The sequence below is a fragment of the Equus przewalskii genome, chromosome 13 (assembly GCF_037783145.1).
Source record: "Equus przewalskii isolate Varuska chromosome 13, EquPr2, whole genome shotgun sequence".
NCBI classification, from domain to species: Eukaryota; Metazoa; Chordata; class Mammalia; order Perissodactyla; family Equidae; genus Equus; species Equus przewalskii.
In genome coordinates this window covers 72,348,713-72,364,921 of record NC_091843.1, presented here as the reverse complement: position 1 = coordinate 72,364,921, position 16,209 = coordinate 72,348,713, and the positions used below count along the sequence as shown (strand labels likewise).

General features: G+C 37.8%; 1 protein-coding gene across 1 annotated transcript in view; it reads left to right on the top strand.

Moving 5' to 3' along the window:
• The window catches only part of FAM81B (family with sequence similarity 81 member B), a 46,107-nt gene extending 30,237 nt beyond the window's left edge, over positions 1–15,870 (top strand). The window contains exons 6-10 of the mRNA XM_008520995.2: positions 647–776; positions 7,020–7,126; positions 12,407–12,542; positions 13,707–13,902; positions 15,563–15,870. Of these exons, the coding sequence (XP_008519217.2) occupies positions 647–776; positions 7,020–7,126; positions 12,407–12,542; positions 13,707–13,902; positions 15,563–15,696 (703 nt within the window). The 3' untranslated portion in view covers positions 15,697–15,870. The remainder of the gene's footprint in view (positions 1–646; positions 777–7,019; positions 7,127–12,406; positions 12,543–13,706; positions 13,903–15,562) is intronic.
• Positions 15,871–16,209: the final 339 nt, after the last annotated feature.

Here is a 16,209-nt window from a genome sequence, read left to right as displayed (position 1 = left end):
GTTCTTTCCTTAAAGTACTAAATGCAACCTTATGGGCCAAAGCTCCATTCACATGTTAGCGTTAATTGTTTTGTCCTAATATAATGCACCGAGACTGAGACCACTCAAGGAGCAGGAGTTTTGATTGGCACTAAGAGAAGGGAAATTGTTTTTTAAAGATGAGTTGGAAGACTTTTGTGGACTGGGACACTTTTTCTAGCCAGAGGAGAATGGACAATCTGGGAGCCAAGAAAGAGATTTAAGGGAGGAAAGTGGATTCAGAGCACAATATAGAGGGGAAAAAGTTTCCATTTTGCCTATCCAAAGGTAGCAGGGAGTATTCCCAATACATCAAAAATCTGTTAGAATTGCTATAACTGAGTTAATCTATCAGGCTGAAAATCTAAAATTTTCCCCAATTTCTCCCAATGTCTTCATCTACGCCAACTCAGTGCTTTGATTTGGGCCAATGTATCATTATCCAACCAGGTTTCTCTACCATCAGGAAAAGAACAGGAAAATGAAGGAGATGCCTGTATGTACTCCTACATCTACCAACTCATTGTGCAAAGAACTTTTGCCATCAAATGAATGCACAGATCCTACTGTAGTATTAAAAATGTTTTGAGCCTATTGATCTCACAACTAATTTCCATCTTGCCACTAGATGTGATTCCAGCATTGTGAAGCTTTCTGCAGACATTCACTTCATCAGGCATGAGCACCGGCAAATTGAGAAAAGAATTCAAGAGCTCATGTCTGCCCTGGAAACTATTTCTAAGAACTTGGATGTGAAGGTAATTGAAAATAGATGGGACTCTTATATTAGGTGTTACTGCCAGAATAAGATCATTATAGCTCATCAACATGCCTAGTCAAGTGGTAATTGTTCAAAAGAACTCTTCCAAAGGGTTTAAATATGACAGCTCATGCATATACACCACAAAAGATGTCAGTTCGATCAACAAAGTTTTAATGAGTGCCTCATGTGTTCCAACACAGCCTCTCATTGTAAGCGTGTGCTACTTGATTCCACTGTTCTTACTATTCCCTTACTCTCTGGGTTCCCCTAGCAGACTGCAGAACCAGAGATTATAAGCAAAGGGACCTCCCCTGGAAGCTATTATTATTAATAAATGTGAGCTGATCATGTTACGTCCCTGCAATGGGTTATGTCTCTTACAAAATAATCAACAAGTCCATTGGCCTGGACTTTAAAAGACATCTCTACATTGGCACCTACTATCTCTTCAGCTCACTGCCCTGTGCTTCCTGGCTCACCCTTTATACCCAGTGATAACAAATTACCTGCAGCTAGGTCCCCACTCACTCCAAGATATTGCTTGGCCTCCATGTCGTTTGTGCTCTTTTCTGCCTGAAATGTCTCTCCTCTCTTTTCCCAGTTCATGGTTTAACTAAAGGAGCCAATGCAAAGTCTTCCATGCCCCACTCTGTCACATACCTTATGTGAGACCAGCACATCTCCTCTAAAGTCATTGGAGCAGAACAAAGTGGAAATTCTTTGGGAATTGGGGGAGATGAAAGTCTGGGGTTTATGTGTACATGAGAGCCTATTTACCAAGAGCAGAAGGTTCACGGGGCACACAGCTTACCCCAGTCCCATTGGGCTCCCCTTGGCTTTATTTTTACATTTAAATTCTTGATCCATTTGGAGTTTTTCCTAATATAGAATGTATCTAATTATTATTTTAATCACTGAAGCCTTACAGTATTTTTTAATATCTGGTACAGCTAGTCCCTTCCATTGCTTTCTCTTTTTCCTTTTCCTAATGATAACTGTTTTTGCGTATGATTTTAAAATCAGCCTATCTAGTGCCAGAAAATAAATCAACAAATAAACTTATAATTTTTATTGAAATCACATTAAATTTATAAGCTAACTTTAGAATTGACATAGTTGTAATGCAAATCGTTTATCCCTGAATATAGCGTGCCTCCTATTTGTTAAGTTTGCTTTTATATTGTTCAGGAGTGGTTTCAAATTCTCCTTATGTAGGCATCATCTTAAATGTATTTTGAGATTTTGTTATCTTTTTTCTTTTTAGTTTATTGTAATGGGGTTTCATTATATCTTCTGGCTAGTTGTTAATGAATATTATGAAGGCTGTATTAATTTTATACTCCACTAACAATGAATTCTCTTCGTGATTATAGTAACTTTTTAGTTGATTTTTTTTGTTATTTTTTCCAGGCACACAATCATATTATTTTTAAATAATAATAATTTTACCTCACTGCTTACCATTTTCATACACATAATTTCTCTCCCTTTTCTAATTGCTTTAATAACTCCAGCATGATATTAAATAGCAGTGCAAGGATAGTGAGCATCCTGCTCTTGTTCCTGACTTTAACAGAAATGCCCCCAGTGTTTCCCTTGTGATGGGGGAAGTAAGTTTCCTCAGTAAACATGTTTAATACACAACTAGGCCTATTTTATTGATGGTTTTTTTTTTTAATCAAGAATGATTGTGAATTTTGTCAAATATCTTTTCAGCATTTGTGGAGATAATCATGTGAGTTTTCTCCTAAGCTATACTAGCATAATTATTTGTATTAATATGTTTCCTATTATTAAACCATTCTTACTTTTTTAAAAAATAAGTTGCACTTGAATGTGATGTGCTTTTTTTATTGTGCTGCTGGATACTGCTGATATTTTATTTAAGAATTTGGCACCAATGTTTATAAACAAGATTAGTCTTCTTTTGTGCAATCTTTTTCACATTTTGGTCTCAATATGCGCTGACTTCTTAAAAATAATTTGGAAGTTTCTCTTCTTTTTCTATGCTCTGAAATGGTTTAAATGACATTACAATTATCTATTCTTTAAGGATTTGGGAGTTTTACCTCTGAAACCATCTGGGCCTATGATTTGGTGGGAAAGGAAGTCCTTTGATATCTTTGCTCAATTTTCTCTGTGGAAATTGGGCTGTCTAAACGTTCTATCTTTTCAAGGGGCAGCTTTAGTAAATTACTTTTTCTTGAAAAAATACCTATTTCATCTAGATTTTGAAATTTACTTGCATAAAATTATGCAAAATATTTTTAGGATTATTTTAATTTCCTCTGCTTTTGTTGTTTTTTCCCCTTGCCATTTTATCATTTTATTTCTGCTTTTCTTTTTTCTCCTTGATTAGTTAGGTTGGTTGTGTCTTACCAATTACATTGATTATTCTCCAATGATCCAGTCTTTTCAAGTATTTTTAAGATTTTTTTTTTTCCTTCTTCTCCCCAAAGCCCCCGGGTATATATTTGTGTATCCCTAGTTGTGGGTCCCTCCAGTTGTGGCATGCAGGACGCCGCCCCAGCATGGCTTGATGAGCGGTGCCATGTCCACACCCAGGATTCGAACCGGTGAAACCCTGGGCCGCTGAAGTGGAGCAAGTGAACCCAACCACTCGGCCACCAGGCTGACCCCTCAAGTATTTTCAAATTCTGCTTCCACTCTATTTTCCAAATCACAAATTTAAGCTTTTGTCTTTGTTTTTTTCCTTTCCTGCAGTTTCTTTTGCTGTTCATTTTCTAACTTTTTGAAACATATACATTCATTCTCTTTTTACTGATATAAGAATTTATGACTGTGAATTTTCCCTGAACATTCATTTATCCCTGTATCCCCTGGGGTTTGATATGTAGTATTCTCGTTGTTTCCTAGAAGTTCTGCAACTGCATACTGTATTTTTCTTTTGATTGAAATAGCAGTTGTTGTTGGTTTTTCCCCCTGAGTTAAGGAGTTTTTGTTTTGTTATCCTGGTATTCATTTTTAGTTTTATCTCATTATAATCAAAATTTGTTGTGTATACCAGTTTTAGGTTTTTGGAACATTTTCAGGCGGTTTTTTGGTGGCCAGAGAGTAAAATTTTGTACATGTTCTAAAAGAATGTGCATTCTGTATTTTTAGGGTACAAAGTTCAGTTGATCTATAAAAAAGTAGTTTATGGGTTAGGTCTTATGTATTCTTACTTATTTTTTCATTTAATTCTTCTGTCTTGAATTGAGAGAAATGAATTAAAGTCTTGCATAATTATTGGGCTTCCATTTCATCTTTAATTTCAGCTTTGTGAATGTTTTTGCTATGTTATTTGGATCACAGATATTTATAACTACTCTCTTTTCTGATTCCTAATTTTAATATTTATGTTTTCTCTCAAATTTTGTCTGTTACTTTTTCAGAGAAACAGCCCTTGGAATTACATGTCAATCCTATAATTTTTTCCTGTTTCTTATTAATTATTTTAACATTTGTATATTAGTTTTCTATCACTGCCATTACAGATTATCACAGCAGTGGTTTATAACAACACAAATGTATTATCTCACAGTTTCTGTAGGTCAAAAGTCTGGCTGGCTAGACTTGATCCTCTGCTTAGGGTCCCACAAGGCAGAAATCAAGGTGTCAGCAGGGCTGCGTTCCTTTGGAGAGGCTCTGGGGATGAATCCTCTTCCAGGCTCATTCAAGTTTTTGGCCAAAGTCAGTTTCTTGAGGTTGTAGGACTGAGGTCTCTGCTGGCTGTCAACTGGGGACTGATATTCCTCCAGCTGTTCACCTTCCTTCTGATGTTTCCCATTGACCTCTCTCCAGCAATAGAAGGTAAAGTCGGTCTCACGCTTCCTATCTCTCTGACTCCATCTTCTGCTGCCTCTCTCTGACTTCGGCTGGAGAAAGTTCTCTGCTTTTAGGGGCTCATATGATTAGATTGGGACAACTTGGATAAGACAGATAATCTCCTATTACAATGTCTGTAACCTTAGTACAGCTGCAAATCTCTTTGGCTATCTAACACAACATGTTTAGAGGTTCCAGGGATTAGGGCACAGACATCTTTGTGGATCCATTCTGCCTACCACAATTTATCAGTTTCTTCATCCTGCTTTCCTTTGGTTAGGTTTGTCATTCTCTTTTTAACTTTGTGAAACGAATGGTTAGTTTACATAGCTTCATTCTGTCTTGGATAATTATGGAAACATTTAATGCCACAAATTTAGCTCTGATTATAGATATGGCTGTGTCCTTTTGATACGTAATGTTCTCATCATCCTTTCCTAAGTAAATTGTAATTGCAGAGTTGATTTATTCTTTGACACTTGTGTTAGTCTTTTGAGAAGCAAATACCATAAAGGAGTTAGATTTGCAAGAGATTTATTGAGGGAAAAAACTGAAGGAAAATAGGGAGGAAGCTGGAGGAGATGGAGAGAGCCATCAAACTGCAATATAGATCTGACTTCTGTGAAAAAGACTGGGAAGAAAGGTGTTAGATGGCCATTCTAACAAAATTTCATCAAGTTCCTTGAGCCAAAGTCATTCATCAAAGGACTGCTCCCCAGACATTGCTTAGAAGCAGCCAGCCTGTGGGAAGTACGGCCTTGACACATGGTGATGGGTTTTACACTCAGCAATCAAGGCCCTTGGCCAATTATGCTCCTCATAGTGGGAGATCTGAGAGGAACATTTTCATGTGAAACACTGGAATTAAACAATAGAAGTAAAAGAGTATAGGTTTTTTAACTCAAATAGTTAGATTTTTGTTTCTTTATACTTTTCTTATTGGTTTCTAGTTTTAGTGCAGTATAGTTAGAATTATGGTATGCTTTTCCTGCTTTTTAGAATAATTTGAGAGTTTCTTTATAGTCACACGTGTGCTTAGTTGCAAATGCTCAGTGGGTACTGGGAAAGAATGAGTGTTTGCTGTTTTCAAGTTAGATCATTTGGTGTGTAAATCTATTAGATAAACAATAGTTTTCCTATCTTCCTATATCCTTATTTATATTTTACTTATTTGACAAGTAAAGAGTCAAGAGAAGTTATTTAAAATCACTAATACATCATCTCTGTTAGTTTATCCTTGTAATTTTACAGCTGTTGCTTTTTAGTTCAATACGTAAAGTAAAGGTTCAAAACTCTTTAGTATTTTTCACCATGAATTCTACTCTTCGTCTAGAAAATGACCATCTTTGTCCCATTTAATGTATTTTGCCTTGAATAACATTTTATCTAACACTATTGCTTTACCTGCTTTCTTTTCCTTTGCTTTTGCCAGGCATACATTTACCCATTATTTCGTTGCTAACAATTCTGCCTTTAAGTGCACCTCCTAAAAATAGCCTGTTTTAAGTGTATCTCCTATAAATAATCATTCATGTGCTATTGGTTGCTCACCCAACATTTATCTATTCAAACCCTTCCATTATTCACCTTTTTCTTTTCTAAGAGAACTCAGATTTTAAGTGTCTACTCTTCTCCACATAACCATCTGTTTCAGGAATTGAATTCTGTTTGGCCAAAGCCAATCATGTAGTTTGACTCCCCTTGGCAGTGATTAGTTTAGTCATCTTTATGCGCTGCAATTCTGCAACTATTTTCCAATCCAGTCCTTTCACCTAAAGGAACTTCCTGAACATTTCTGGCAACGTGGAAGGCACCCTTATTCTAACTTCCAGAACTGGAACTTGGTTCTTCCTATCTTAAATGCCCCAAGTCATTTCACTTGGGATTCATTTCTGCTCACGTCAGAATCCTACCGGGAAATTCCTGAGACCTAATCTTAGGCCACTCTTGTGTGTTTTCCTCAGAGCCTAATTGTGCATTGAAACATTTATTCAGTAAGTATTTGGTGACCATTTACTGTTGGTCACCTAATGTGCACTGAGGGTACAGTGGTGATAGAAGATATAGTGGCCTACACTGTAACTGGGTAACTGGGGAGATAGAAAGTAAAGAAATAATCAGATTAACAAATTGATAAACTAATAACAATGTATTGTTATATCTTTAGGTAGTCTATTACCATAAAGAGCATTATAGACAGCAGAATGGAACACTTCCCTATTATTCTTTCCCTGAAGAGAGTTCTATCACTGTTGAATCATTCCTTTGAAAACAACCATTTTAAAACACAAATGCACCCTAGGCTCCAGTGTGTTTGTTTCCTGGCCCCTTTAGGAAAAAAGTATAATTAACGTAAGTGCTCGTGGTCTTGTTCACACGCACAAATAGCTCCCTTTTCCACTTTCATTAGGTAATGCAGCTCTTAGGAAGGCTAGAGACTTCCAGTTCTGAGCAAATCTCAAATTTCAAGATGCTTCAGGGGGATTATCGCCACGAAATGAACATTTTGGAGTTCAAGTAAGTGAATGGAAGATTTTGACTTCTGTTAAATGTATTCCAAAGGGTTTTGCCTAATGAAAGCGTTGGCATTAAATAAAAACCTATCCCAGCAATTTGAACCTGGCCAAGAAATAAAGCAACGAACTAAGGAAGAAAACAGTCTGCACTAAATAACTTATACAATATTCACAATAAAATAAGAAATATGCTACTAATTTTGTCATTCTCTTTGTCTGCATAACATCTGAACTGAATTGATACTTATCCTGACCTTTCCTATAGAGTCATTCTAACTTATCAATTGTATATTAAATTGCCTCAGTGTAACCCCTTATGGAATATATTGATTCCACAAAATTATCAATTTTTAAAACAACTTTGATTTGCAAACTTTTCTTTTAAGATTTCTTCTGAGATCCTCTACTTGCTCCTTTACGTCATCTCTGTTTTAAGACTGGTCTCTGTTCCATCGGACACTGAGTTGTCCCCCAGGCAATGGAGAAAGCAGTAAAGGAGACAATGCACAAACATTCAAATTACTGGCCTCCTTGTCCTCAAATCCTCCTTTCTTGTTTACATGACCACCATTTCCTGAGATCGTGGTGCAGGCAAAAGAAAATTCTAGTCACTTGGATGGTATTATCCGCCCCTTCTACCCCTGTTCTTTTTCCTCTGTCCCACATCCCTTGGGTTTAAGGTCTTGGTCAAACCCAGTATTCTGAATATACTCTGCTTTCTCCAATTTTCCCCATCTCTACTGTATTACAATTGATCTAAGTGTCATTGATTATAAGATGCACCATTATGTTTTTGTACCTCTAAGACATGAAGATAACAATTAAAACATAGCACACCATCACTTTAAGACACCACCTGATTTCAGAGATGTTAAATTGGGAAATATGTGTGTCCTAGAAACTGATGAAAAACAAGTCATCATTAAAACTCAGAGAAGTAAATGTCTTGAGTAAACAGAAGAGATCCACTTTCTTCATACCCTAAAAAAACATATCTAGGGCTGGCCCGGTGGTGCAGCGGTTAAGTTTGCACATTCCACTTTGGCAGCCTGGGGTTCACCAGTTCGGATCCCGGGTGCGGAACTACGCACCGCTTGTCAAGTCACGCTGTGGCAGGCGTCCCACATATAAAATAGAGGAAGACGGGCACGGATATTAGCTCAGGGCCAGTCTTCAGCAAAAAGAGGAGGATTGGTGGCAGATGTTAGCTCAGGGCTAATTGTCATAAAAAACAAAGAAGGATATCTAGGTTCTTAAATTCCAGTACAATGAGGATGCTCAGTAAGTACCTGTGTGGTGCTTGATCTAATCGCTTTAGCTTATAATGAAGATAAAGAAAAGAAGTAGAAAAGTAAACTGTTCCTAGAAGTACTGTTTAAAAATTGATTTTATTGGGGGAGAAGTGGAACTTATAATCTGAAATGGAAGATTGGTTTAAAGGGATGCAGGATATTAACAAAAACGAGGGGAAAAGGAAATATTTGAGATCTAGGGCAACTGCTTTATTGATGATGCTGAATCATTGTTCACCTTTCAATCTTGTGGGAAATTGGCTTATAGATGAATCACCTAAAGAGTTTAAACCTGAATCTGGACACTTTTGTAATAGTATAAACTTGAATCTTTTTCTCACTTGAAATAATGAAGTCTTCAAATTTCATTAGTATTACAGTAGGTAACATTGAATTTATAAGCCAGATTTTTCCCCAGGCAAATACTTATGAGCTCTAATAATTCATTTAATTACACAATTGACTGTTTTTTATTTAAATCTTCTCCATGGACTCTTTTAAATTAAAAAGTAATATGCATTCATTGTAAAAAACAAAATAAAACAAAGATGAAAAAAGATGTCACCACCTCAGCTTCCTAATGTAACCAATGCTAACACCAGGGGTGTATCCTTCTACACTTTCCTCCCTATTAATATAAGCATAAAACAGAAAAAGGACACTGTATGTATGTGTGTATGTGTGTGTATATACATGTATATTCTTACATGGAAAATCATGTCTATTATGTCAGGAAAAAGTCTAAGGAAAGAAAAAAACATACAAACATTCGTTTATCCTTTTTATATTTCAAGGAGAATGCTTTTTAAAAAATGCTTTCATATTTTAATAAACTACCAACAGACAGAGTCTGACTTCTGATTGTTACCAGGAAAGTGAGTCTCCAATTGCAGGCAAAACCTTGTAATAAAAGGATCATAAGTAGTAATTAATTCTTTATCGTTTTATTTTAGTTTCAGAATTTCAATTACCCACGTGCCCTTCCAGAGATGTTACTTGGGCACATTTAGTGGTCCTTGGTTTTCAGAGGGATGTTAATATTGTATCAGTGAAGAGAGTAAATGCTCTCCTTTATTTACACAGTAAAGGTGAGCACTGAAGGCTAGACTCTCACGTGTAAAGCTACATTGATTATCTAGGAATGTGCTGTCCCCCTTAACCATTACTATTAATTAATATTTCCACCAGAGACAGGGAAGGGAAGATGAAAATTGAAGATTAGGTCTCTAAATAACTTGACGAGTCTATGATTTGCTATTTGTAAACAGCCCTAACAAAAGCATTGTATGAGAAAGAATGCATCATTTATTCAACAGCTATTCAATGGGCAGTTTCTATTTTCCAAGCATTGCTTACAGCCATGCACAAAGCAGAACCCTTGTTTCACAGAACTGAGGTTCTCGTGGAGGAGCACACCAATTAGCATCTAGTGCATGCTGATGAGCATTTTGGAGAAAAAGTAGAGTAACGGACTAGAGAGTCAGCTGGGGAGAGGGATTTTTTTGTTTGTTTTTTGGTGTGGCAAAAAAAAACCCCAAAAAACTTCCGCGATAAAATAGTGCTTGAATATAAATTTGAATGAAATGAGGGCAGGAGTACTCCAGACATAGGAAACAGTTGGCTAAAATGAGGTTGTCCATGTATGAGTTGGAAACTTATTTGTCTGAGATCCAACAGCTGTTAGCCAGTAGCACAGGTGTTTGGAAATCACGATTAGACCAAGAACAGGAAGAGGGATCAACTTCATCTTCTTCACAGTTGAGGTACTCACTTGAAGCAAGGTATGCCTTCTGAGTGGAAAATAACTCTATGTCAAACCAATGTGATAATTCAGAGAGATGAAGATTAGAATTTAGCTATTATACTATAACTAATCTAACTATTAGAAAATTAACTTTTCCCAGTCCTTGATTTCATCACCTAAATCCGGGCTTCTTAACCTCGGTGCTTTTGATTGGCGTTTTGGCTGGATAATTCTTTGTTGTGGAGCTGTCCTGTGCATTGTGGGAACTTTAGCAGCATCCCCGGCCTCTATCCACTATACGTCAGTAGCACCTCCCAGTTGTGACTACCAAAAATGTCTCCATACATTGCTAAATAATCCTTGATCTAAATAAAAATGAAAATGGCCTCACATAACTTGTCTTTTCCAATTCTTCATCCAAACACTTTTTCAGGAGAGCTAGAGAGGCATGCAGTATATATCTAGCATGTCTTAAGCAATTTCCAATAATAAAAATCACAAACTAAATTATCTGCATATAATTTTTACTGAAAACACTAAAGCAACTATTATTTCAAGCCACCCACATGTTGCAAGGTAGTCTGAATATTCTCAATAACAAACAACATGCATTGTTCCTGCTAATCTAATATTTTGCCTATTCTAAAAGAGAATTTAAGGGGCTGGCCCCATGGCCGAATGGTTAAGTTCATACACTTCGCTTTGGTGGCTGAGGGTTTTGCTGGTTCTGATCCTGGGCGCAGACCTAGCATGGCTCATCAAGCCATGCTGAGGTGAAGTCCCACATAGCAGAACCAGAAGGACCTAAAACTAGAATATACAACTATGTACTGGTGGGCTTTAGGGAGAAGAAAAAAAAAAAAGATTGGCAGCAGATATTAGCTCAGGGCCAATCTTGAAGAAAATAAATAAATAAAAGAGAATTTGAAATTAACATTTTACCATGAGCAAGTCACACATAGAAAATATATACATATACCCCTTGCTGGTCCCCAAAGCTCATCCCACTTCTTCTCAGTCCCATATTTCTCAGTCACTACAGATGTGGATTCCCTGTTCTGCTCAAACCCTCAGCCACTCTGCAGTGACTCTTCAAATTGATGATATATAATTCCAACACTTTTAATCTCTGTAATAACATCCCCTTCCATTTTTAAAAATCTTTCATTCTCTATTTCATACTCCTATGATGCATCATCTTGATGCCAGTAGTCCCTTCCTGCACCTTTGCCTATTATTTCTGTTTTTGCCCCACATGAGTAACCCAACACCTCTTTAAGCCCTCCCCCCACCCAACCTCCCAAAGAAACCACTCAGAGACCCACTGGTGGCTATGGAGACTTTATTGAAGATTTCGCCTCAGACAGAAAAGACAACCACTGCTATCCCAAAGTCCTTATGGGGCCCTCTTCCTTCTCCCTTTCCCCCTTCCTACCCCAGCCTTTTCTCTCCTCCCCTAGATGACGCAAGTCCTCTCTGCCTCTCTGGTCCAGCTCCTCCCTCAGCCTCATAGTGGCCCTTGTAGAGCAGGTGTTCTGCAAACTACCCCTCTTAGCCAAATCTGCCCACAGCTAAGAAGGTTTTTCACACTTTCTAATAAATTTTTTAATAAAAAATTATATTTCACAATATGTGATTATATGAAATGAAAATTTCAGTGGATATAAAGTTAGATTAGGCCACAACCATGCTCATCTGTTTATTATTTGTTTGTAAATAAGCCATGCTTATTTGTATTTATCACCTACGGTTGCTTTCCCACTGCAATGGCAGTGTTGAGTCGTTGCACAGCTGAGTGGTTGCAACAGAGACCATATGGCTCACAAAGCCTGAAATATTTACTATCTGACCCTTTACATAAAAAGTTTCCCAAACCCCCACTACAGAATAACACTCCCACCCCAAGTGACTTACCAAACTATTTCTTCCCCACACATGCAATGTGCCCTGGGCCCTGAGAGGAAGTCGGCATGGATGACACATGCATTCTGTGTGGCTGTGTCCCTGTTGCTGTGTGTATGTATTTTCAGGTATGTGGAGGGGTGTTGTCAGCAGCTGGGCTGAACACGAGCTCAGGGCAGGGACTCAGAGTGTGCTCCCCTGCCCCACCTCCCACACCAACACTTAAGTACTTGCTAGACACACAGCCTCATCCTCTGAAAAAATGGCAGACTTTTTAATACTAAATTTTGGGTGTATGTTTAAATTTACCTATTAAAATAGAACAAACTACTTTTTCCCTTAGATTTAATTCACTTTCAAATAATCTGTGTGAGGAAGTTGAGAACAAGAAAAAATGGACAGAAAACCAGTTCATCAAATATCAACAAGACCTCCTGGGCCATATCAATCAGTGTCTGAAGCTACTCCAGGAGAAACTGGTAAGGAGTTCTGTTATTCATGAAGTAAGCAGCCGCCGGGTTATTCTCTGGATGTTAGCAATGAGTAAAGGTCTTGAAAGTTACATTTCAACATTCACAGCAACCTTCACTGTGTTGGTAACTTACTTTTTTCATCACCAGAATAGGACTCCAGAGGCCTGCCTTCTGGTCCTGTTTGCTACTCCCCAACTCTGTGAACCCACATTTCTGAGTGTGCTCTACCTGTACCAGAATAACTTAAAGAGAATTTTAACAAACACAGATTCCTGGTCCCAACCTGGAGCTGAGACATCAGATCCTCTGGGGGCTTCTAGGCAAGCTCCCCGGTGATGCTTAGACGCAATAAAGCTTGAACACTTCTGCACTACTAGCTCTTTCTCAGATTCTGGCAGACTCCTCCACCAGTTCTAGGCAGCACTAGGCGACCACAGCGTCACCTGCAGGAAGAAGCCTCTCACCACAAGGAAGAGAGAGACTGGAATCCATCATTCCTGGGCAGGCAGGGTTAAAGAGAGAACCAAGTTAGTCTTGCCTATGCCTGTACCAAATTCCCCAGAGGGGATCGAGGAGGAGCAGAGAAGCTAATTAGCCTCAGGCTGCCTCCACAGTCCCCACCCTGCTGCACATTAGAGTCACCTGGAGGGCTTTTAAACTACAATTTCTGAGCTCCACAGACCAATTAAGTCAGAATTTGGGGGAGGGGTGTGAAGGTCCAGGTAATTCTAATAGACAGCATGGGCAGAGAATCGCCGTTCCTGCTGAAGTCAGTCCACATGGAGATAGGAAGCTCAAGGGAATAATGACATCTAACATTTCGGAGGATGTTCAAGGAGCTCCAGTCAAGCAGGATCCAAAACGCCTTCCTTGACTACACTTCTTTGAACACTAGGCTAAAATGCCAAGTCCTCAAGGGATTTCAGGAAGACTTCAGCCCTCTCTTTTCTCTCATAACACGTAGAATTCCAGAAACTACAAAAAAACAAGACCAAACAAAGGGATGAACTCTTACATTTGTGAACACAGTTTTAGATACAAGGGCAGTTGGTTTGAATTTTCACATTGAACAAGAAAAAGTGAGTTTGTTAAATATGTTCTTTAAGCTGAATTACAAATCCACATAGGTTTTATTTTCTGCAGTGTTTTATCACATGCTATCTTTTCTAGGAAAAGTCTGAAAATAAAATGGAAGAAAAATTACTGCGGCTTTCAAGCAAATTAGAGAATTTCATTAACACACAGAAACAGGAAGCAGAACTAAACAAAGTAAAGCATATAGAAAATAAACTGTCCAAAAAGATGAACCACATGGAAAAGCACATCTGGGGTGAATTAGAGAAAATGCAGAATGAATATCAATCAGGTGAGCAGATACCTTTGATTGACAACATCAGTCCTTTCCTATCCAATCCCTCAGTTTTCTACTTTGAGTTAATGGCCAGGATCAATCTTGTCATTAGTGACCTCCTTTCACATTTAATCTGAGTTTCCTAAATATTCCATAGAATGTCAGCATACTACTGGAAGGTAGGTAAATAAGTTCACTTTCTTCATTCACACTTGGCAGTATCATAAGCTTGCCACTGCTGTGAGATCTTTTGCTAAGATCATAGAATTCTTAGTCTTGGAAAGTCCTTGGAGATCAGCAAAACTTGACTTGTGGGTATATCATGAAATTAGAAGCCTAAATCAAATGCCCCTCATTGAACTGCAGGTAATGAGCCTGGACAGATGTCAGACTGGAGACTTGACCTTTAGCAGTGAGAAAGAGAGATGAATTAAGAGAGTCCAGTATAATGACTGTTTTTCTTCTTAAGGAGGTTAATGGCAGCAGTGTCAAGCTGCGCTAACATCAAAGAGGATTACTTTGAAAGGCTCATCTAATTTGTCAAAGGGAAGGATGTAGGATAGGTGCTGTGGAGCAGCCATCTGCCTCGAGTCACAATTCAGAGGGAATTACCAGGAATCAGAAGGTTCCTTTATTAGAGAAAGCCCCAACTAATTTTCTGTCCTCTAGATCTCAGAAAAATTCACATAAATTCTACCAAATTTTGGTCTTTATTATAGAGATGCCTTGGAGGTGTCTTGGGAAGACAGTGTGGTCTCATTTTGTTCCTGGCATATAAATTAAATTTGCTGCCTGGAAATCTGACCCTCACCACCCCTACCCCCAACTCCCACCGCCAAACCAACATAATGAATTACCTGGCCAGGAATCATGACCCAAACTTAACTGCCCTTCTTTTAGGGCCCTGCTCTCTACTGAATTACCAGAGATTTAATTTTATTCATTCCATTAGTACAACCCCAGGATGAGTTGAAGAGGAATTTGCAATCTACATGTTTCCGCATTTTACTAATTGGGAATTCTAGCAAAAGGGGATTCCAAATTAATGGTTTGCTCTTTTATGCCTTTCATAAAAATGTGTTGAGAGGTGACTACGTGAAAGGTCCCAGTGAATAAGAAATGGACTGTACCTCAGAAGCTTGAGGTCTGGTAGGTCTGTGCTAGTGACTGACTAGATTTGCACAAGAGAGATACAATATGGGCCGAGGGTGGGGAGCAGCTGGTGGCCACTCCTTTTGTCCCTCAAACAGGTTACTTTCAGAGAAGTTTTAAAATCTCATCTGTGGTCTTTATCTTCAATTTGGTAACAAGAATAAAAAAAAAAGGGATCATCTAAATCTCTTGCCAAAGTATATAGAAAGAAGAAAATATTTTAAATTTCTCTCTTGAAATACAGAATTATTTCATTATGCAATACATTTGGAGGGAGGGAAGGAGAGGAAGAATTGAATTTTCACAATGAAGCCAGACACAAGTTGAAACACTATTGCTAATGCATCTTCATGACTATAAGAAATAGATTATTGTACACTTTCAGACTGGCCTTAATAGAATTTAATATGCTTTGAATTAAATGATGATCAATTATGGCAGGACTGCTGATTATCAACTTTCGTAAAAGAAAAAAAATTCTAATGCATTGTTTAAGTATACCTATTCTCATATCATCTTCCAGGATTTCAATCGATTCATGACTCTCTCAGCTCCCTCCAACAAATACAGAAAACAAAGATGGATTTAGAGAAATATAAAGTACGGAAAGACCTAAAGAAATTACAGCGTAAGATAGGGGAACTCCAGGAAGTGTAAAACTTTCCAGCCATCTTCTTTTTCACCGAGCAAGGGAGTGCTTTGTTGGTAAAATTTGTGAAGAAGAAAGTTAATATCTCTGGGATGTTTACTGCTTCTAATATCTCTGTATTTCTTACCAACTTTTTAAGGAGACGAATGGACCAGAAAATCCAATAAAGCGAAGCAGCTTTATGATGTCTTCATTAACTTATTAATGAAAAAATTAAGGAATTTTTTTTACATACACGCCTTTTTATATTTTTATTTGCCTATAAATAAAAAAAGAGCAAACTACATAATCTACAGAAATGAGTCAAGTAGGCTGGGGCTGTGGCAAACTGGAGACCACTTACCCCATCTAAAAACAACAGCCACTATGCACTTCTAGTTCATTATTAACATGCATATCATCCATTATTGCCAAAATTTTCACTTTTCAAGAGAAACCAGAAATCTGGTTTTATATGAAACTATTTATAAGCATTAGGAACTGGCTCAAAATAGTTCTTAAAATATGAGGGAATGTCTGTG